The sequence below is a fragment of the Heptranchias perlo genome, chromosome 22 (genome assembly GCF_035084215.1).
Source record: "Heptranchias perlo isolate sHepPer1 chromosome 22, sHepPer1.hap1, whole genome shotgun sequence".
NCBI classification, from domain to species: domain Eukaryota; kingdom Metazoa; phylum Chordata; class Chondrichthyes; order Hexanchiformes; family Hexanchidae; genus Heptranchias; species Heptranchias perlo.
In genome coordinates, this window is record NC_090346.1 from 37,632,997 (window position 1) to 37,657,546 (window position 24,550).

Below are 24,550 nucleotides of genomic sequence, written 5' to 3' on the forward strand. Positions count from 1 at the left end.
GCCTTGATGTCAAGGGCAGTCACTCTCACCTCACCTCTGGAATTCAGCTCTTTTGCCCATGATTGGACCAAGGCTGTAATGAGGTCTGGAGCCGAGTGGTCCTGGCGGAACCCAAACTGAGCATCGGTGAGCAGGTTATTGGTAAGTGCCGCTTGATAGCACTGTTGACGACACCTTCCATCACTTTGCTGATGATTAAGAGTAGACTGATAGGGCGGTAATTGGCCGGATTGGATTTGTCCTGCTTTTTGTGGACAGGACATACCTGGGCAATTTTCCACATTGTCGGGTAGATGCCAGTGTTGTAGCTGTACTGGAACAGCTTGGCTAGAGGCGCAGCTAGTTCTGGAGCACAAGTCTTCAGCACTACAGCTGGGATGTTGTCGGGGCCCATGGCCTTTGCTGTATCGAGTGCACTCAGCCGTTTCTTGATGTCATGTGGAGTAAATCGAATCGGCTGAAGACTGGCTTCCGTGATGGCTGGGATATCGGGAGGAGGCCAAGATGGATCATCCACTCGGCACTTCTGGCTGAAGATGGTTGCAAACGCTTCAGCCTTGTCTTTTGCACTCACGTGCTGGACTCCGCCATCATTGAGGCTGGGGATGTTTGCAGAGCTTCCTCCTTCTGTTAGTTGTGGAATCGTTTAGCCCTGTCTATAGCATGTTGCTTCCGCTGTTTAGCATGCATGTAGTCCTGAGTTGTAGCTTAACTAGGTTGGCACCTCATTTTTAGGTATGCCTGGTGCTGCTCCTGGCATGCTCTTCTACACTCCTCGTTGATCCCCTGGCTTATTGGTAATGGTAGAGTGAGGAATATGCCGGGCCATGAGGTTACAGATTTTGCTGGAATACAATTCTGCTGCTGCTGATGGCCCACAGCGCCTCATGGATGCCCAGTTTTGAGCTGCTAGATCTGTTCTGAATCTATCCCGTTTAGCATGGTGGTAGTGCCATACAACACATTGGATGGTGCCGTCAGTGCGAAGACGGGACTTGGTCTCCACGAGGACTGTGCGGTCACTCCTACCAATAGTGTCATGGACAGATGCATTTGCAACAGGGTAGATTGGTGAGGACGAGGTCAAGCAAGTTTTTCCCTCATGTTGGTTCGCTCACCACCTGCCGCAGGCCCAGTCTGGCAGCTACGTCCTTCAGGACTCGGCCAGCTCGGTCAGTGGTGGTGCTACCGAGCCACGCTTGGTGATGGACATTGAAGTCCCCCACCCAGAGTACATTCTGTGCCCTTGCTACCCTTAGTGTTTCCTCCAAGTGGTGCTCAACATGGAGGAGGACTGATTCATCAGCTGAGGGAGGATGGTAGGTGGTAATCAGCAGGAGGTTTCCTTGCCCATGTTTGACCTGATGCTATGAGATTTTATGGGGTCCAGAGTCAATGTTGAGGACTCCCAGGGCCACTCCCTCCTGACTGTATATCACTGTACTGCCACCTCTGGTGGGTCTGTCCTGCCGGTGGGCCAGGACATACCCAGGGATGGTGATGGAAGAGTCTGGGACGTTGGCTGAAAGGTATGATTCTGTGAGTATGGCTATGTCAGGCTGTTGCTTGACAAGTCTGTGGGACAGCTCTCCCAATTTTGGTACACATCCCCAGATGTTAGTGAGGAGGACCTTGCAGGGTCGACTGGGCTTGGTTTGCTGTTGTCGTGGCCGGTGCCTCGTGGTCCGTCCGGTTTTATTCTTATGACTTTTTTTAAGCGAGATTTTACAACTAAGTGGCTTGCTAGGCCATTTCTGACAGTAATAGTGCTAGCCTGATACAGACAGCACTTTACTATCTGTATTATCTGCCAGTTGATGCAGTCCTATGCAGATTTGATTGAGAGTCACAAAACTTTGCATTTTCAGTTATCTGAAGTTTTAACCTTTGGCTACAGCCATGATTCTTGGAATGATGTTTAAACTCTACATAACATAGGCAAGGTAAATTTATAGACAACTATTCAAACTGAATTTTGAGCAAATGCTGCTTTTAAAAAAAAACACAATTTTGAACTGGTTTCTGTTTGAGCTGGTTCCTTATTTACTTACTGGCAAACAAAATACAATCAAACCCATCTCTCATTGAGTGCAATACCTGGCATCATATGGCTGTGTTTTAAATCACAGCCCACCAGGGACATACATATGAGCTTCCTCAATACAGTAGCACTGTGAAGGACTCTTGGGAAGACCAGTGGAATTTTCAACCCCAGCAGCAAAATTGAAACATTCTGAAAGGACAGAGAAAAGGCCATTCAGGTACCTTCAATACCCATGTAAAGTCAGAATCCATCAAAAAACATGCAGCATTCCAATCTCACACTACAGGCAGTAATCAGACATGGATTTGTAAAGTTTTTTGGTTTTATTATCAAATGTGAATATAAATAAAGTCATAGTACTCATGACTAAAATGTTTCAGTGACCACTGCAGAATTGCTTGATTTCAAAAAAGTATTCCAACTTTTATGAAATTCTTTAAACACCAAAAGTAAATGTATCCACATTAGTAAGGGGCTGAAAATTGTTTTAATGACATACTAGGTGAGAACCTGAGCCACTCAGATGTGTCAGGCCATTGCATGGTGGACTGCATTACAGCTTCAATATGCTGCACATCCTACAGAGTGGAAGAAAGGGGTTCACTTCTATGATTCCTGACACAGCAAGATCTGGGTCTCGTCGTTGGGTGCCGGTGCAATAAAGGTTAGGTACTCCCCACAAAGAAATTGGGTTGGGAAATAGTGTACTTCCAAGCAGTCAACATACTTGGCTAGAGATTATTTTTGTGTGCATGGTAAGAATGGTGCATAAAACAAGGGGACACAAGAAAACATTTTTTTTTAAATGTGGTTAAAAATTGATAAAAAAGGTTTGTTCAGACCTTTCAGAGTTCATTATTTTACTCACGTTCTATCATTAGAAGCTGCCAGTGTAACACTTAACTCTAATGACCACCAGTGGCAAAACTTGGTTACTGCAACAGTACAATACAGCATGAGTCATTAAATCTTGGTAATGCTAAAAATCTGGCTTGTTTGATTTTTTTTTCTACCCTGGAACTTATGCCATTGGAATTTTCAACCCCACCCACAAAATTGAACCTGTTAAGAGAATAAATGTGTTACACCACAAAATGAATAGACTTTGTGTATACCCAAGGCAGATTATTAATTATAGTGCTCTGGTATTATAGTAGGTACAGCACAGGAGGAAGCCATTCATCCCATCGTGTCTGTGGATAGCTCTTTCAAAGAGCAAACAATCAGTTCCCTGCTCTTTCCCCATTGCCCTGTAAATTTTTTCCCTTCAAGTATTTATCCAATTGCCTTTTGAAAGTTACTATTGAATTTGCTTCACCCACTCTTTCAGGCAGTGCATTCCAGATCATTACAATTCCCTGCGTTAAAAAAAAATTCTCACGTCACCTCTGGCTCTTTTGCTGATCACCTTAATTCTGTGTCCTCTGGTTACCGACCCTTCTGCCACTGGAAACAGTTTCTCCTTATTTACTCTATCAAAACCGTTCATGATTTTGAACATCTCTATCAAATCTCCCCTCAGCCTTCTCTGTTCCAAGGAGAACAACCCCAGCTTCTCCAGTAACTGAAGTCCCTCATCCCTGGCACCATTCTAGTAAATCTCTTTTGCACCCTTTCTAGGCTAGGAGATCTGTACCTTAGTGTTAGGTGTATAGTAATATCTCTTAATGGCCTTGTCCTATAGTTTGATTCACTAACCTTAATACTTATCCGGCATCATTGCCTTTACATTACATTCAGGATAAATCAAACAAGTTGTCTGTGTGAACTGGCATATCTTTAATATAATTCATAAAGAAAATTCAAGTATATTGACCTATCTTGCACATACAGTGTAGTATGGGTACTGTACATATTCCTAGAAACTATAGTTTGCTGTGAATTTCCCTGGTATAATAATCACGCTGAATAAAGGAGCTTTCAAATTCATGTAACGACACTGAGGTGACACTGAAATAAATCTGCTTGGACTAACCCAGGACACAGTGTGACATAAGACCACTGTCCGAAAGCTCCAGCAACAAAAAATACAAAAATAATAATTAAAGTGGATGCTAGGAATGGAATGAAACAGTTTTTCCCATTTCATTATAACATTTTAGCTTCATGTTCTGACAATCGAGGAACAGTCTACAATACAAACCCACACAACATAAAATCTGGTTAGTAAGGTTTGGGATTGAATCTCCTGCATCTTATTCAGCATAATACATTTAAGAAGCTGATCTAATTCACTGTTTAACTTGCCCTCTCAGGACCAGACATACTGTCTTGCTAGTTGTTTCATAGATTGCAGAACGATCTCACTATTTAAAACCATATGATTAATATCAGTATTGCAATAGTGACCGGATAGAGGTAAGAATAATTAGTATTACTCCACAGTCCTTTTTACTGAATTTCACCTGACCTTGAACATTCTACTCAATCTGAATAATCACTCATCACACCAAATCCAAACACCCTTCAGCTGTACTGTTGGAGATGGATGGCATTAAAAAAAACATTCTAAAGCACCATCAATTTCAAGTAACAAGAATCACTTTGGCTACCACCAGTCACTCTCATTATTGACTCTACAAGAACAGGCTTGTCTATAAGAAACTACCAACTTCTCCAGATCTTCCTGCACACAGCCTGCTCTGTGCAGAACCCTAGACATAAAGAAATGAAGAATTCTACATTGATAAAAATGATTAAATAGTACTTTATGGACTGACTTGATAAGAGTTTGATGACCAGACAAAGTTAGAATAGGCCAGACTTACACCCACATGTAGGTTATTGCCCCACCCGACACTGAAACCATTGGTGGTGTGTGGGTCAGTTACAGTCCCATCCCACACAACCGAGGATTGAAGTGTTTTTAAATTTTCATTTGTCAGATTTAGTTGGATGGTTCTCACATAAAAACACCATCCCTGTATTACTCTGTGTCCATGTCACACCTGCAACAGGTTAAAAAAAAAACCTGGAGATGTTGGAAACCAAATAAAAACATTAAAATGGTGGAAATAAGTAGCAGGGCTATCAGTGAAGATAAAAGACAGGTTAATGTTTCAGATCTAGAATCACCCAAAACACAAGCTTTTTTCTTGGTAAATTTCAATTGGATTCTTACGCTCAATTTAGTTGAGCCCAGCATGGAGGCAACATAGTTTTGAAAGAATTTATATACAGAAAGACAATCTCAATGGTACAGAGGTCTATTGCAGTCACAGCATAGACAATTATAATGATGGCACTTCAGTATTGATGGGTTTGTTCCTGAGTGAAGTCAGTCAAAAGACTGGTTTACTCGTAAATCCAGTCATCAGCACAGTCGTTCCAGCAGACCAGCTCGTCCGGGCGGAACCAGAGGGAGATTTCATGTATGGCGCTCTCCACCGAATCACTGCCATGGATTACATTTCTGTAACACACACCAAAATAAACAAACTGGGTTAAACGCTCCAGAGATTCAAGCTGCATCAATGCCGAGGACACCAAAAGTAAGAGTAGAAACCGATTTTTATTATTCATTCATGGGATGCGGGCATCGCTGGCAAGGCCAGCATTTATTGCCCATCCCTAATTGCCCTTGAGAAGGTGGTGGTGAGCCACCTTCTTGAACCGCTGCAGTCCGTGGGGTGAAGGTTCTCCCAGAGTGCTGTTAGGTAGGGAGTTCCAGGATTTTGACCCAGCGACGATGAAGGAACGGCGATATATTTCCAAGTCTGGATGGTGTGCGACTTGGAGGGGAATGTGCAGTGGTGTTGTTCCCACGTGCCTGCTGCCCTTGTCCTTCTAGGTAGTAGAGGTCGTGGATTTGGGAGGTACTGTCGAAGAAGCCTTGGCGAATTGCTGCAGTGCATCCTGTAGATGGTACACACTTCAGCCACGTTGCGCCAGTGGTGAAGGGAGTGAATGTTTAGGGTGGTGGATGGGGTGCCAATCAAGCGGGCTACTTTGTCCTGGATGGTGTCGAGCTTCTAGGGTGTTGTTGGAGTTGCACTCATCCAGGCAAGTGGACAGTATTCCATCACACTACTGACTCGTGCCTTGTAGATGGTGGAACGGCTTTGAGGAGTCGGGAGGTGAGTCATTCGCCGCAGAATACCCAGCCTCTGACCTGCTCTTGTAGCCACAGTATTTATGTGGCTGGCCCGGTTACGTTTCTGGTCAATGGTGACCCCCAGGATGTTGATGGTGGGGGATTCAGCAATGGTAATGCTGTTGACTGTCAAGGGGAGGTGGTTAGACTCTCTCTGGTTGGAGATGGTCATTGCCTGGCGCAAATGTTACTTGCCACTTATCAGCCCAAGCCTGGATGTTGTCCAGGTCTTGCTGCATGCAGGCACGGACTGTTTCATTATCTGAGGGGTTGCGAATGGAACTGAACACTGTGCAGTCATCAGCGAACATCCCCATTTCTGACCTTATGATGGAGGGAAGGTCATTGATGAAGCAGCTGAAGATGGTTGGACCTAGGACACTGCCCAGAGGAACTCCTGCAGCAATGTCCTGGGGCTGAGATGATTGGCCTCCAACAACCACTACCATCTTCCTTTGTGCTAGGCATGACACCACCCACTGGAGAGTTTTCCCCAATTCCCATTGACTTCAATTTTACTCGGGCTCCTTGGTGCCACAGGCAGTCAAATGCTGCCTTGATGTCAAGGGCAGTCACTCTTACCTCACCTCTGGAATTCAGCTCTTTTGTCCATGTTTGGACCAAGGCTGTAATGAGGTCTGGAGCCGAGTGGTCCTGGCGGAACCCAAACTGTTCATAATCACTATTTCCAGATCATCCATTATCATTTCAAACTTCCATTTCTAGTTAAAATTAATGAACAGTTGGACACCACATTTAATAACACCTCTATTCCAGCCATAAAGTTCAACTTTGGGCTGGTACTACAGGTAGATCAACTGATCAGATGGGCATTGGTTTGAGCCATTAGCACCTGTTGCACACCTCTCTCCCGATTGGGAACCCGTTTCTGCACATCGCTGGGTTACCCACAATTCAAACAAGCCTGACACTACTCGAGAACAATTTTAGCCACTTTTCTCAAAGAAACATCTTCCTATGATGGGATACCCTGTGGTGGGGTTGGGGGGGGGCGCTCAAAGGAAAGCTTCATTATGATGGAATACCTACCATATCATTTAATAAACTCTCACTTTTACAGGGTATCTTTTGGGTAACTCAATGGAGCATCCAACTCTGATGGGATATCTTCATAGTACCTGCCAAGTGGCAAGGATGTACTTGCAGGAATCAGAAAAGCAGGAATAAAACATTAGAGATTTGCTGCAGAAACCACTCCTATTTAATGTTACACACAAAATGTTTTACGTTTAGAAATGAATTGCTTAGCTTGTTTTAAAAGATTTTAATCAGACACGTTAAGGTCTTCCATGAGAATTCTATTCAACAAAGAGTGACCTCAATTTCTGCTAAAACCAACTAAGAAAATTCTCACCTGCTCACTTCTACACAGAGGTCCCCTCTGATGGTGCCAGGGGCAGAATCTGCAGGATTGGTCTCTCCCAGCATGGCCCGAGCGGTTTTAACAACATTCAATCCTTGCCACACCTGAAACATTGAGGAAATAACAGTCAGTAACAGAGATTTTGTGGCACATCTTGCAGAATAAGAGGGTCACCGTGTCATTGAATCAAATTAAAGTTGCTGTGCCCTTCACAGCAATGATTCAGTAGAGTAGTTCCTAAAGATGATGACAACAATGCTTCTTTGTTATTTTAAACTACAAACATTTTGTGGCATACATACACACACATTTTTGAAATGGGATTACGACAACAAACAGTTGTCAGCCTTGTAGCTGACTGTATACTTTGCTCAAAGCATTATATCCTGCAAATGTCTACATAGAAGCAAAATGGTTACAGCACGGAAGGAGGCAATTTGGCCCATTGAGTCTGTGCCAGCTCTCTGCAAGAGCAATCCAGCTAGTCCCACTCCCCACCCTATCCCCATAGCCCTGCAAATTTTTACCCTTCAAGTATTTATCCAATTTCCTTTTGAAAGCCACGATTGAATCTGCCTTCACCGCCCCCTCAGGCAGTGCATTCCAGATCATAACCACTCGCTGTGTAAGAAAGTTTTTTCTCATGTCGCTTTTGGTTCTTTTGCCAATCATCATAAATCTATATCCTCTGGTTCTTGACCCCTCTGCCAATGGAAACAGTTTCTCTCTATCTACTCGATCCACTCTATCCAGACCCTTCGAGATTTTGAACACCTCTATCAAATCTCCTCTCAACCTTCTCTGCTCTAAGGAGAGCAACCCCAACTTCTCCAGTCTATGTATGTAACTGAAGTCCCTCATCCTTGGAATCATTCTAGTAAATCTCTTCTTTACCCTCTCTAAGGCCTACACATCCTTCCTAAAGTGCGGTGCCCAGAACTGGACACAATACTCCAGTTATGGCCGAACCAGTGTTTTAAAAAGGTTCATCAAAACCTTTTTGCTTTTGTACTGCATGCCTCTATTTATAAAGCCCAGGATCCCATATGCTTTTTTTCTCAACCTGCCCTGACACCTTCAACGATTTGTTCCTGCACCCTTTTTAGAATTCTACCCTTTAGTTTATATTGCCTCTCCTCGTTCTTCCTACCGAAATGTATCACTTCACACTTTTCTGTATTGAATTTCATCTGCCACATGTCCGTCCATGCCACCAGCCTATGTCCTCTTGAAGTCTATCACTATTCTCCTCCCTGTTCACTACCCTTCCAAGTTTTGTGTCATCAGCAAATTTTGAAATTGTGCCCTGTACACCCAAGTCCAAGTCATTAATATATATCAAAAAAAGCAATAGTCCTAGTACCTCCCTCCAGTCTGAAAAACAACTGTTCACCATTACTCTGTTTCCTATTAGTTAGCCAATTTTGTATCCATGCTGCCACTGCCCCCTTTATTCTATGGTCTTCAACTTTGCTGACAAGCCTATTATATGGCACTTTATCAAACGGCTTTTGGAAGTCCACACACACATCAACCGCATTGCCCTCATCGACCCTCTCTATTACCTCATCAAAAAACTCTATCAAGTTGGTTAAACATGATTTGCCTTTAACAAATCCATGCTGGCTTTCCTTTATTAATCCACACTTGTCCAAGTGACCGTTAATTTTGTCACGGATTATTGTTTTTAAAAGTTGCCCCACTACCGAGGTTAAACTGACTGGCCTGTAGTTGCTGGGTTTATCCTTACACCCATGTTTGAACAAGGGTCTAACATTTGCAATTCTCCAGTCCTCTTGCACCACCCCCATATCCAAGGATGATTGGAAGATTATGGCCAGTACCCCTGCAATTTCCACCCTGGCTTCCCTCAGCAACCTAGGATGATCCCATCCATACAGGACGACCTATCTACTTTAAGTAAGGTCAGCCTTTCTAGTACTTCTTCTTTAATCAATTTTTAGCTCATCCAGTATCTCAATTACCTCTTCACTTACTGTGATTTTTATAGCATCACCTTCCTTGGTAAAGACAAATGCAAAGTACATTTAGTACCTCAGCCGTGCCCTCTGCCTCCTTGCATAGATCTCCTTTTTGGTCCGTAAACGGTCCCAACTCTCCTCTTACTACCCATTTACATGCCGACAGAAAACTTTTGGATTCCCTTTTATGTTAGCCGCCCATCTACTCTCACTCTCTATTTGCCCCTCATTTCCTTTTTCGCCTCCCCTCTGAACTGTCCATATTCAGCCTGGTTCTCACTTGCATTATCAACCTGACATCTGCTTCATCTTACTCTCTACCTCTTTTGTCATCCAGGGACCTCTGGTTTTAGTTGCCCTACCTTTGTCCCTCGTGGGAACGTATCTGGACTGTAACTGAACCATCTCCTCTTTAAACGCTGCGCAATGTTCATTTACAGTTTTAACTGCCAATCTTTGATTCCAATTTACCTGGGTCAGATCCGTTCTCATCCCATTGAAATTGGCCCTCCTCCAATTGAGTATTTTTACTTTAGAGTGGCCCTTGTCCTTTTCCATAGCAAACCTAAACGTTATGATACTATGATCACTGTTCCCTAAATGTTCTCCCATTGACACTTGCTCCACCTCATTTCCCAGAACCAGATCCAGCAATGCCTCCTTCCTCGTTGGGCTGGAAATGTGCTGGTCAAGAAAGTTCTCCTGAACACACTTCAAAAATTCCTCCCCCTCTTTGCCCCTTACACTATTACTCTCCCAGTCTATATTAGGATAGTTGAAGTCCCCCATTATCACTACTCTATGGTTCTTGCACATCTCAGTAATTTCCCTGCAAATTTGCTCCTCTATATCCTTCCCACTAGTTGGTAGCCTATAGACTACCCCCAGTAGTGTAATGGCACCTTTATCATTTCTAACCAAATAGATTCTGCCCCTGACCCCTCCAGGACATCCTCTCTCTCCAGCTCTGCAATATTCTCCTTAATCAATATTACCATCCCCCTCTCCTTTCTTTCCTGCCTTATCTTTCCTGAACACCTTGTATCCAGTCCTGCCCTTTTTTGAGCCAGGTCTCAGTTATCGCCACAGCATCATATTACTGTGTGGCTAATTGTGCCTGCAGCTCACCAACCTTATTTATCATGCTTTGTGCATTTATATACATGCACTGTAAACCAATCTTAGACCTTCTAGTATTCTCTCTTAGTCTGATCCCATCTAATGCCGTACCTATTTCTTACTCTAGTGCTATCTGTCTCTCCCAATCCTTTGTGCACCTTGTTTTTCCTTTCCAATGCTACATCCTGGTGCCCATATAAGTGCAATACAAATATTCAATCGGTAATGAGGTAGATGAAATACTCAATGACTGATTTCACTGATCTATGAGCTGTTAAACTGGTGAACAACTCAAGGTCAAAGTATGCTGTATTACTGTTAGAGTCCACAGTGTTTTTTTTCCCCCCTCTACTCAATTTTCCACTTTTTCTCCCTTCCTCTCAAGATGCTGACTGTTTGCTGGGGTACAACTCTACATGCCAAGTATCTCGCCCAAGTGGCCCATTCTTAATGGTGAGTCTGGACAGTGAGTGTCAGCAAGTTGTTAAACCATGGGAGGCATCACCCAGGCCTAATCCTGTCTTCACCCAGGCCTAATCCTGTCTTCACCCACTGTCCACGAATGTACTTTCCAACATGGACATGGATAGTGATCTGGGCAAGAACCCTGACTGATTTTCCTCTTTCCCAGCTCAAGAACGCTGAGTCAATTGCAGCACCTAACAATGAAGTTCATCGGGAGAGAGAGGGAAACCGGGGAATTATAGACCAGTTAGCCTAACATCTGTTGTGGGGAAATTGCTGGAGTCTATAATTAAGGATAGGATGACTGAACACCTCGAGAATTTTCAGTTAATCAGAGAGAGTCAGCATGGATTTGTGAAAGGTAGGTCGTGCCTGACAAACCTGATTGAATTTTTTGAAGAGGTGACTAAAGTAGTGGACAGGGGAATGACAATGGATGTTATTTATATGGACTTCCAGAAGGCATTTGATAAGGTCCCACATAAGAGACTGTTAGCTAAGATAGAGAGAAAAGTATGGACTTGGTTAGGAAATTGGCTGAGCGAAAGGCGACAGAGAGTAGGGATAATGGGTCAGTACTCACATTGGCAGGATGTGACTGGTGGAGTCCCGCAGGGATCCGTCTTGGGGCCTCAATTAGTCACAATATTTATTAACGACTTAGATGAAGGCATAGAAAGTCTCATATCTAAGTTTGCCGATGACACAAAGATTGGTGGCATTGTAAGCAGTGTAGATGAAAACATAAAATTACAAAGGGACATTGATAGATTAGGTGAATGGGCAAAACTGTGACAAATGGAATTCAATGTAGACAAATATGAGGTCATCCACTTTGGATCAAAAAAGGATAGAACAGGGTACTTTCTAAATGGTAAAAAGTTAAAAACAGTGGATGTCCAAAGGGACTTAGGGGTTCAGGTACATAGATCATTGAAGTGTCATGAACAGGTGCAGAAAATAATCAATAAGGCTAATGGACTGCTGGCCTTTATATCTAGAGGACTGGAGTACAAGGGGGCAGAAGTTATGCTGCAGCTATACAAAACCCTGGTTAGACCGCACCTGGAGTACTGTGAGCAGTTCTGGGCACCACACCTTCGGAAGGACATACTGGCCTTGGAGGGAGTGCAGCGTAGGTTTATTAGAACGATACCCGGACTTCAAGGGTTAAGTTACGAGGAGAGATTACACAAATTGGGGTTGCATTCTCTAGAATTTAGAAAGTTAAGGGGTGATCAGATCGAAGTTTATAAGATATTAAGGGGAACAGATAGGGTGGATAGAGAGAAACTATTTCCGCTGGTTGGGGATTCTAGGAGTAGGGGGCACAGTCTAAAAATTAGAGCCAGACCTTTCAGGAGTGAGATTAGAAAACATTTCTACACACAAAGGGTGGTAGAAGTTTGGAACTCTCTTCAGCAAACGGCAATTGATACTAGCTTAATTGCTAAATTTAAATCTGAGATAGATAGCTTTTTGACAACCAAAGGTATTAAGGTAATGGGCCAAAGGCAGGTATATGGAGTTAGATCACAGATCAGCCATGATCTTACCAAATGGCGGAGCAGGCATGAGGGGCTGAATGGCCTACTCCTGTTCCTATCTGGTAAAGGCCAGAAGGTCACATGTTCCTCGTCTGTGATGATCAGGTAACTCAGTAAAAACCAGCAATGAGGCTTTCCGTGATGAAATTCTTGGTTAGGAGCTTTTTGTGTTGACATTAGTAGAGGTGTGAAACAGATCATCCATCTGTAGGTTCAAGGAATGATAAGTTCTTAGTCTGTAATTACTTCTTTAATCCTTCCCATAATTGGTCATCATACAAATCAAAAATATTCCAGCCATTGTTCTCAATGCTGTGGAATGGTTGTTCTGCAAGGTAATTATTTTACCGTTCAATGTAAATGCTCTTTTAAAATGGAGGCGCAAAAAGGTTCCTCCATGCAGTCCTATTAAGAATCTTTAAAAACAGACACAGGGAAAAACTAATTGTAGAAGATCGATGTCAGGGTAAATATCGATCACTTTTTGTACTTATCTTTTACATTGAAGGTCTCCTTTAATTATTCAGAAGAGGAGCAAGAGGATAAAAGGCGGAGTCCGTGCAAGGCCAGAGTGAGCGAGCGAGAGCGAGGGGAACGCAAGCGAGGGGAACGCGTACACGTGGTTTTTACACAGTTGGCGTCAACTCACACAGGCAGAAATTGAAAGTGATGTCACAAGTCAGCAGGTAGGTGATTGGTTGGTGAGTGTCACTTTTTTTTCTCTATCTAAGTCAGGACAGGAGTTTAACTAAGAGCTTAAATTACTAACTTAAACTAGATAAATTAATTAGTTAATAAAACCAAAAATAGCAAGCGATTAAAAACTTCAATAAAGTAAATAAATAAATTCTGCTTCGACAAGCGATGACAGGGCAGGTGGTGTATTGTAACTGCAGTATGTGGGAGTTGGTGGAAAGCAGCGTGATCCCTGGCAACCACATCTGCAGTAAGTGTCTGCAGTCGAGGAACTTCGGCTCAGGGTTGTTGAGCTGGAGTACGAGCTGCAGACTGTGTGATGCATCAGGGAGGGGGAGTGTTACCTGGACACTTTGATCCAGGAGGCAGTCACATCCCTTAGATTAGGTAGTAGTTTAGATTCAGTGATCATGGACAGGAGGATGTGACTGAGAGTCAGGCAGGTATGGGGACCCAGGTTGTAGTGATGGAGGAATCTCAGCCCTTTACCTTGTCCAACAGGTACGAGGTACTTGCTACCTGTGTGGATGAGAACAAAGGCTGCAGGGAGGCTGGGCAAACTGACCACAGCACTGTGGTACAGGAGGCCATTCAAGTGGGGGGAGTAAAAAGGGATGTGGTAGTGGTAGGGGATAGTATAGTCAGGGGGATAGACTCTGTTCTGTGCAGCCCCAACCAAGAGTCCCAAAGGCTGTGTTGCCTGCCCGGTGCCAGGGGTAAGGACATCTCCTCACGGCTGGAAAAGAACTTGGAGCATGAGGGGGGAGAATCCAGTTGTCGTGGTCCACATAGTTCTACCTATGTCCTAAGAATGGGGTTCTGCTGAGACAGTTTGAGGAGCTAGGGTCTAAGTTAATAAGCAGAACCTCAGAAGGTAATAATCTCTGGATTACTACCTGAGCCACGTGCAAATTGGCATAGGGACAAACAGATCAGACAGCTAAATGCGTGGCTCAAAGTGTGGTGTGGGAGACAGGGGTTTCGATTTATGGGGCATTGGCACCAGTACTGGGGAAAGAGAGCTGTTCCGTTGGGACGGGCTCCACATAAACCTGGCTGGGACCAGCATCCTGGTGAATCGAATAACCAGGGCTGTAGATAGGGCTTTAAACTAAAAAGGGGAAGGGGGGGGGGGGCGGAGGGAGGGGTCAGGTGAAGGGAAATTTAGAAATCTCATGAGGAAAGTCAAGCAATAGAGCAGTGTAGTGATTTGGGTAAAGATAAGCAGCGTTTGGCAGGAAGGCACAGAGAGTTTACCAATAATAGTGGATCAACAAATAGTATCAAAGCAGGAAAAAATGATAATGTCAAAATTAAAGGCTCTTCATCTGAATGCACGGAGCATTCATAACAAGATAGATGAATTAGTTGCACAAGTAGAGATAAATGGGTTTGATTGAATAGTCATTACAGAGACATGGTTGCAAAGTGACCAAGGTTGGGAACTAAATATTCCAGGGTACATGACATTTAGAAGAGACAGGCAGAATGGAAAGGAAGGGGGTGTAGCCCTAATAATAAAGGATGACATAAGGACAGTGGGGAGAAAGGATCTTGGCTCGGAGGATCAGAAAGTAGAATCAGTATGGGTGGAAATAAGAAATAACAAGTGACAGAAAACACTCGTGGGAGTATCTTATAGGCCCCCTAATAGTAGCAATACCGTTGGACAGAGTATTAATCATGAAATAATAGGAGCTAGTAACAAAGGTAATGCAGGGGGACTTTAATCTTCACATAGACTGGGCAAATCAAATTGGCAAAGCTAGTTTGGAGGACGAGTTCATGGAATGCATTCGAGACGGTTTCCTAGAGCAATACATCATGGAAGCAACCAAGGAACAGGCTATTTTAGATCTCGTATTATGTAATGAAACAGGGTTAATTAGTAATCTCACAGCAAGAGATCCTCTGGGGAAGAGTGATCATAATATGTTAGAATTTCACAGTGAGTTTGAGAGTGACGTACTTAAGTCAGAAACTAGAGTCTTAAACTTAAATAAAGCCAATTACATAGGTATGAGGGGAGAGTTGGTTAAGGTAGATTGGGAAACCAAATTAAAGGATATGACGGTTAAAAAGCAATGACAAACATTTAAAGAAATATTTCAATATTCTGAACAAATATACATTCTATTGAGAAACAAAAATTCCATGGGAAAAGTAATCCACCCGTGGCTAACTAAAGAAGTTAAGGATAGTATTTGATTAAAAGAGGCCTATAATGTTGCCAAAAAGAGTAGTAAGCCTGAGGATTGGGAGAGTTTTAGAAACAGCAAAGGACGACAAAAAAATTGATAAAGAGAGAAAATAGAATATGAAATTAAACTAGCAAGAAATATAAAAATGGATTGTAAGAGCTTCTACAAGTATTTAAAAAGGAAGAGAGTAGCAAAAGTAAACTTTGGTCCCTTAGAGGCTGAGAGGGGAAAGATTATAATGGGGAAATCAGGAAATGGCAGATGTGTTAAACAAATATTTTGTATCTGTCTTCACAGTAGAAGACACAAAAAGCATACCAAAAATAGTGGGGAACCAAGGGTCTAATGAGAGTGAAGAACTTAAAGTAATTAATATCAGTAGAGAAAAAGTACTTGAGAAACTAATGGGTCTAAAAGCTGATGAATCCCCTGGACGTGATGGTCTACATCTGAGGGTTCTAAAAGAGGTGGCTGCAGAGATAGTGGATGCATTGGTTATGATCTTCCAAAATTCCCTAGATACTAAAACGGTCCCAGCAGATTGGAAGGTAGCAAATGTGACCCCGCTATTCAAGAAAGGAGGGAACTACAGGCCAGTTAGCCTGACATCAGTCGTCGGGAAAATGCTGGAGTCCATTATTAAGGAAGTGGTAACAGGGCACTTAGAAAATCATAATATGATTAGACAGAGTCAACATGGTTTTAGGAAAGGGAAATCGTGTTTGACAAATCTATTAGAGTTTTTTGAAGATGCAACTAGCAGGGTAGATAAAGGGGAACCAGTAGATGTCGTACATTTGGATTTTCAAAAGGCATTCGATGAAGTGCCACGTTAAAAGGTTGTTACACAAGATAACGGCTCATGGGGTTGGGGGTAACATATTACCATGGATAGAGGATTGGTTAATGGACAGAAAAGAGAGCAGGGATAAACGGGTTATTTTCAGGCTGGCAGGCTGTAACTAGTGGGGTGCCGCAAGGATCGGGGCTTGGGCCTCAGCTATTTACAATTTACATTAATAACTTAGATGAAGGGGCCGAGTGTAATGTATCCAAGTTTGCTGACGATACAAAGCCAGGTGGGAAAGTAAGCTGTGAGGAGGATACAAAGTCTGCAAAGGGATATGGACAGGTTAAGTGAGTGGGCAAGGTAGTGGCAGATGGAGTACAATGTGGGGAAGTGTGAGGTTATTCACTTTGGTAGGAAGAATAGAAGAACAGAATATTTTTTAAACGGTGAGAAACTATTAAATGTTGGTGTTCAGAGAGACTTGGGTGTCCTTGTACAAAAAACACAAAAAGTCAAGCATGCAGTTACAGCAAGCAATTAGGAAAGCAAATGGAATGTTGGCCTTTATTGCAAGGGGTTTGGAGTACAAAAGTAAGGAAGTCTTACTACAGTTGTACAGGGCTTTGGTGAGACCTCACCTGGAGTACTGTGTACAGTGTACAGTTTTGGTTTCCTTATCTAGGGAAGGATATACTTGCCTTAGAGGTGGTGCAATGAAGGTTCACTAGATTAATTCCTGGGATGAGATTCCTATGAGGCAAGGTTGAGTAGAATGGGCCTATACTCTCTGGAGTTTAGAAGAATGAGAGGTGATCTAACTGAAACATAAAAAATTCTGAGGGGGCTTGACAGGGTACATGCTGAGAGGTGGCTGAAGAGTCTAGAACTAGAGGGCATAGTTCTCTAGTTATGGGGTAACTAGAGGATATGGGGTCGGCCATTTAAGACTGAGATGAGGAGGAATTTCTTCACTCAGAGGGTTATGAGTCTTTGGAATTCTCCACCCCAGAGGGCTGTGGATGCTGAGTCGTTGAATATATTCAAGGCTGAGAGTCAGCTTTCTGGACTCTAGGGGAATCAAGGGATATGTGGATCAGGCAGGAAAGTGGAGTTGAGGTTGAAGATCCACCTTGATCTGATTGAATGGTGGAGCAGGCTCGAGGGACCATGTGGCCTACTCCTGCTCCTATTTATTATGTTCTTAAGAGTTTGTTCACCGCTGTTCCCAAAAAGCTGCACCTCAAAAATAGACCAGCTTTTTATTCTTTATCACTTTTTAATATTCAATACTAGTGTTCCTACATTGAACATTAAAAAGTTAAGTCCTCTTCCACACCAGTGTACACGAGTCTGTACCTAATACACAGGAAGATGCTGTGCCATTAAGTAATAGGACTTGGTTCCTAAAATTTGCTGGATAGTTATTCCTCAATCCCAGCCACACCATCTATGAGAGGCAGTAAGTGGTTGTGACCCCTCTCCCTCATCTTCAGAACAGTTAAGTCAGAGGTGAATCTCAGATAACCTTGTATGCCTCCTTAGAGTTGACTAACAACCGAGTGAGAACAGAAACACCTGGGAACAAGTCAGCCAGCTGCTCTTTTTATCTTGCCAAATTGCAGGTAGACAAGTGGGAGAAATACAACTTATAAATTTGGATTAAAAGGAACACACTGTATATTTCTGGCTGCTTTAACATACCATAGTGACCAAAGGGCCAGAGCTCATGTATTTCACCAATCTATTATAGAAAGGCTGGTCCCTCAGTTCAAAGTAGTGAGCTTTTAGTAAGTCTTCTGAAGCCTAGAAAAAAACAGTACACCATTATTTAATTTATTAGACTTCATCCTATCAAACCTTGGAGAATAATATGGAATTAACCTCAAAATATCTGAATGTTATATGTTATATTCTTGAATGATGCGCCAAAGTGAGCAACAATATTGTCATACTAACAGTACATCAAATGGACCAATGTTGAGATTTTTTTTTTATTAATGCACAACATACCTTAGCAAGAGCTGCTACTCATTATTACATGCCCTACATATTTGGACATGACACAAGAAAACATTTTGGTTTCCAACAGAACTTATGGGAATGAATTCACTGAAGCGCTTAAAGCTGGGAAATACCTTTATGAATATCAGTACAGTTCTATTGGTTATATAACAAGAGCACTGTTCCCTTTAAGCTGCGTGAGCATGCGGCTGCACAGCAGTTTGTTGTGTGCCGTGCACTCATCATTCCATCCGCGCACCAAACCAGTGCTCTCTGGTGGAGTTGCTGCTGAGATGACGCCAGCTTCCAATCACTTTGCAGCAAGGGTGGGAGTTAAACTTAGGTTGGACGGGAGCGTTGGGAAAATAGTGTAATAGTTGGATGGGAGCGTTGTACTGCAGATGTCAGCATCTAGTGCGGGTCAGTGGTACAGCTGCTCAGAGACCAGTCTCCACAAATAGTGTACTGTCCGATGGATGTGTGTGTGTATATATATACACACACACACATACACATTGGATAAATAGTGTGTTACACATATATAGGATAAATAGTGTAAAAGTTTTATATATAGGATAAATAGTGTAAAAGTTTTATATATAGGATAAATAGTGTAAAAGTTTTATATATAGGATAAATAGTGTAAAAGTTTTATATATAGGATAAATCGTGTAAAAGTTTTATATATAGGATAAATCGTGTAAAAGTTTTATATATAGGATAAATAGTGTAAAAGTTTTATATATAGGATAAATAGTGTAAAAGTTTTATATATAGGATAAATAGTGTAAAAGTTTTATATATAGGATAAATAGTGTAAAAGTTTTATATATAGGATAAACAGTGTAAAAGTTTTATATATAGGATAAATAGTGTAAAAGTTTTATATACAGGATAAATAGTGTAAATGTTTATATACATTTCCATCCCTTCATGATATAACTGATTTGAGCTTCCAATCAGAAAACATCAGCACACAAGCATTCAGTGAGGAGATGCATCCAATTAAATGAAAGCTTTTCATCTCTAGTGCGAATTGTGGAGAACTGTTACTTTAGTCTAAAGACAAACACGTTTAAGGCATTGGTAGCAAATTACATTGGAGGAAGTCTACGATTAGTGCAATTAACAGTTTTTGTCACCATCCTATTCGACGTTAGCTTCTGAAGTAAACTACAAATGAACCCAAATTATCTGGCATATTGTAATAATTGTTCATCAATTTCCATATTTCATATTTACAAATTAAATATATATATATTTTTTAATTCGTTCACGGGATATGGGCGTCGCTGGCAAGGCCGGCATTTATTGCCCATCCCTAATTGCCCTCGAGAAGGTGGTGGTGAGCCGCCTTCTTGAACCGCTGCAGTCCGTGTGGTGACGGTTCTCCCACAGTGCTGTTAGGAAGGGAGTTCCAGGATTTTGACCCAGCGACAATGAAGGAACGGCGATATATTTCCAAGCCGGGATGGTGTGTGACTTGGAGGGGAACGTGCAGGTGGTGTTGTTCCCATGCGCCTGCTGCCCTTGTCCTTCTAGGTGGTAGAGGTCGCGGGTTTGGGAGGTGCTGTCGAAGAAGCCTTGGCGAGTTGCTGCAGTGCATCCTGTGGATGGTGCACACTGCAGCCACAGTGCACCGGCGGTGAAGGGAGTGAATGTTTCGGGTGGTGGATGGGGTGCCAATCAAGCGGGCTGCTTTATCTTGGATGGTGTCGAGCTTCTTGAGTGTTGTTGGAGCTGCACTCATCCAGGCAAGTGGAGAGTATTCCATCACACTCCTGACTTGTGCCTTGTCGATGGTGGAAAGGCTTTGGGGAGTCAGGAGGTGAGTCACTCGCCGCAGAATACCCAGCCTCTGACCTGCTCTCGTAGCCACAGTATTTATATGGCTGGTCCAGTTAAGTTTCTGGTCAATGGTGACCCCCAGGATGTTGATGGTGGGGGATTCGGTGATGGTAATGCCGTTGAATGTCAAGGGGAGGTGGTTAGACTCTCTCTTGTTGGAGATGGTCATTGCCTGGCACTTATCTGGCGCGAATGTTACTTGCCACTTATCAGCCCAAGCCTGGATGTTGTCCAGGTCTTGCTGCATGCAGGCTCGGACTGCTTCATTATCTGAGGGGTTGCGAATGGAACTGAACACTGTGCAGTCATCAGCGAACATCCCCATTTCTGACCTTATGATGGAGGGAAGGTCATTGATGAAGCAGCTGAAGATGGTTGGGCCTAGGACACTGCCCTGAGGAACTCCTGCAGCAATGCCCTGGGGCTGAGATGATTGGCCTCCAACAACCACTACCATCTTCCTTTGTGCTAGGTATGACTCCAGCCACTGGAGAGTTTTCCCCCTGATTCCCATGGACTTCAATTTTACTAGGGCTCCTTGGTGCCACACTCGGTCAAATGCTGCCTTGATGTCAAGGGCAGTCACTCTCACCTCACCTCTGGAATTCAGCTCTTTTGTCCATGTTTGGACCAAGGCTGTAATGAGGTCTGGAGCCGAGTGGTCCTGGCGGAACCCAAACTGAGCATCGGTGAGCAGGTTATTGGTGAGTAAGTGCCGCTTGATAGCACTATCGACGACACCTTCCATCACTTTGCTGATGAATGAGAGTAGACTGATGGGGCGGTAATTGGCCGGATTGGATTTGTCCTGCTTTTTGTGGACAGGACATACCTGGGCAATTTTCCACATTGTCGGGTGGATGCCAGTGTTGTAGCTGTACTGGAACAACTTGGCTAGAGGCGCAGCTAGTTCTGGAGCACAAGTCTTCAGCACTACAGCTGGGATGTTGTCAGGGCCCATAGCCTTTGCTGTATCCAGTGCACTCAGCCGTTTCTTGATATCACGTGGAGTGAATCGAATTGGCCGAAGACTGGCTTCCGTGATGGTGGGGATATCGGGAGGAGGCTGAGATGGATCATCCACTCGGCACTTCTGACACAGATCATGTGTAATACTATTAAAGATCCTTCTACAATTGTGCTGAAATATAGAATACTTTCCAATAACATTGGTACATTGTAATCAAAACAATGAAGTTGATTTAAATTGTTTTATACAACTGCTATCCAAAAGCCCTCAGTTGCCCAAAGGATTGTCTCTTTTTATCTTTGCCTCCCTCAGTTCAGGTTCTTCATGACCAAACTTCTCCCTGCCTTACATAGAGGCAGCCAAAACTAATGATACCTGCAAGATGTACAACTGTAATGCAATAATTTTTTAAACCCTGCTGACGATTCAATGGGGGGGAGGGGGGGGGAGCTTTAATTAAACTGTTCCCTATCCCCAAATTCACACTGACTGATTTGACAGCTGTTTTGTATTTCTGACTCAACTAAAAAATTCTGATTGCACAGGATTTATTTCTGTTTGAATCAGAGTCATTAAGCTGATTCAACAAAAAGCGGATTGGAATCATTCCCACAGATCATTTTTAAATATAACGAGACTAGTCTGCTCAATCTTAAGTGCAACTTAACAAATCCATTTCATAAATTATATGAATTTATCAGCCAATATAACATTAAATTGTTACAATTATCCATTATTTTGTACATTTGTTCTGTTTGTTATATACCCTGAATAATGTTTTCTAAAAAGATGTTCTATTCAAAGTTGTGATTTTTTTTTAATGGTGGTGCACACAGCCTTTATATCGGTGCACAAACCCAAATTCATTCCGCACATGGCCGAAAAAAATTAGAGGGAACGTTGAACAAGAGATCATGAAATAAAAATTCTTTTGGCCCATCACGCCTATTCTTCCACAGAACATGTGCAAACCTTCCTATTATGGACCCTAACCAGCTATTTAACACCTGCAAGGAAAGTTCTTCAAGTTTTTCTGGTCTCAAAGTAAATCACGTAAACTTCTTGAATATCTATTTAACCTAAGGTCTCATTAACGTATTTTCATTCTTTAAAAAAAAAATTTGTTCATGGGATGTGGGCGTCACCGGTGAGGCCAGCATTTATTGCCCATCTCCAATTGCCCTTAAGAAGGTGGTGGGGTGAGCCACCTTCTTGAACCGCTACAGTCCATGTGGTGAAGGTTCTCCCAGAGTGCTGTTAGGTAGGGAGTTCCAGGATTTTGACCCAGCGACGATGAACGGCGATATATTTCCAAATCATATATTCACCAATCTTTATATTGCATCCAGCTTAATGAATCAGAAAAATAGCACACATGTTTTGAAGAGAAACTATGCCCACTTTAAATGATCCCCTTATTCCCACCAAGTACCTGTGTGTTACTTTATCCATACACAAAAGGTACCTATTTGTACTGAATTACACCTAGACATTCGATGCTAGGTACCTATAGTTCACTATATCCAGAAACACACACTAGGTACTGTACCTGCATTATTTTCATTCCAACCAGTTTAAATCCCTTCTGCTCAAACCGATGTATGATTTCTCCAACCAGACGACGCTGAACTCCATCTGGTTTGATAGCTATGAAGGTGCGCTCATGTATTCCAGTAACTACTAAAAAGTAAACAGAAAATGCAGAGATTTGAAAAGACAGACTTGCATTTATATAGCACCTTTTACGACCTCAGGATGTTCCAAAACGCTTTACCGCCAATGAAGTGTAGTCGCTGTTGTAATGTAGGAAATGCGACAGCCAATTTGCGCACATCAAGGTCCCACAAACAGCAATGTGAGAATGGCCAGATAATTTGTTTTAGTGATGTTAGTTGAGGATAAATATTGGACAGTACACCAGGGAGAACTCCCCTATTCTTCAAAATAGTGCCATAGATCTTTTACATCCACCTGAGCGCAGACAGGATGGCACCTCCAACAGTGCAGCATTCCCTCAGTACTGCACTGGAGTCTCAGCCTAAATTTTGTGCTCAAGTCTCTGGAGCGGGGGCTTGAACCCACCACCTCTTGATTCAGGCGAGAATACTTCCTCTGAGCCATGGCTAACATACTCGGTCCACTTCCCAATGGAATATGGTTGTGACAAAGCTCGTGGGTGACTTATTTAGATGCTAGCTATTAAGTTTCTGTTTTGGCCTATTCTACCTGCAGTGATCTGGCTTCCCCACACAATACAGAATAATAGAATTGTTACAGCGCAGGAGGCCATTCCGCCCATCGAGCCCGTGCCAGCTCTTTGAAAGAGCAATTCAATTAATACCAGTCCCCCACTCTTTCCCCGTAGCCTGCAAATATAGACATCTCACTTCATTGCTGCAAAATGTCATTTATTGCTTCATCTATGCAGAAATATGTACCTACACCAAAAGTTGACACAAAAATGTGACAAAAAGCATGACAGCATGAAGTAAAGTTTTGTAGATAGGAAATGCACACAGATGTTAGACTTTTAATAGGCTATAAATGGATACCGTTCTATACATATAACATTAGAGCTCATATGTTCACTGTTGCAAACAATTTAAATACAAAAAGCAAATTGAGCAAATCTTCCTCGGTGGTATGTAAAACATTGAATTGCTAAATATTTGACTTTCTGTCCTGTGATTAGGCTACGTGAACCACATGATTGTAATTTATCATTGGGCATTAACGTTAATTCATTACATTGCCACACAATATTAATATATTGCACACAGTATAGGTACAATGTGCTGAGTGTTAAACGTCTCAAACAGTTGCCATCCAGTGGCTGTGACTAACCCCTGCTGAGTCAGTACCGGCTCCGTCCGACACTGGACTTCTCTCACCTCCTTCCCACCCTAGGCTGGAAAATGTCCTAAGTAGTCTCTTCCCCGGTTATATCCCTCTCTCACCTATTTGGAACATGTACGCGAAGACGGCCAACGCCACACAAATCATCCTGCCTTCGATGCACCTTTCCACTAGACGAGGAAGGTAAAAGGGAGTCAGCAGTAGCGCGCACAGCGTCACCTACAATAGGTAGCAGTAACACTGACGGGAATGCGCACAGCGTCACCCACAATAGGTAGCAGTCACACTGACGGGAATGCGCGCAGCGTCACCCACAATAGGTAGCAGTCACACTGACGGGAATGCGCACAGCGTCACCCACAATAGGTAGCAGTCACACTGACGGGAATGCGCGCAGCGTCACCTACCATAAGGTCGCAGTACGTGCGCGGCAACACCGACGGGAATGCGCACGGCGTCACACCCCACGGACAGGGGCGCGCAAACTCCTTGACGGAGCGCCCCCCGCCGCTGAGGGGAGCACGTGACCTTCAACTGACATCGGAAGGCGGAGA

The 24,550-nt window shown here is 43.0% G+C and overlaps 1 protein-coding gene across 1 annotated transcript; it reads right to left on the reverse strand.

The window, feature by feature from the left end:
- Window positions 1–2,041: 2,041 nt before the first annotated feature.
- Window positions 2,042–24,302, reverse strand: nme3 (NME/NM23 nucleoside diphosphate kinase 3). Its single transcript, XM_068003305.1, has 5 exons — window positions 24,098–24,302; window positions 22,690–22,820; window positions 18,023–18,124; window positions 7,513–7,625; window positions 2,042–5,456 (listed from the first exon to the last, which is right to left on the reverse strand). The coding sequence occupies exons 1-5, from the start codon at window positions 24,141–24,143 to the stop codon at window positions 5,339–5,341; spliced, it is 510 nt and encodes a 169-aa protein (XP_067859406.1). The 5' UTR covers window positions 24,144–24,302; the 3' UTR covers window positions 2,042–5,338.
- Window positions 24,303–24,550: the final 248 nt, after the last annotated feature.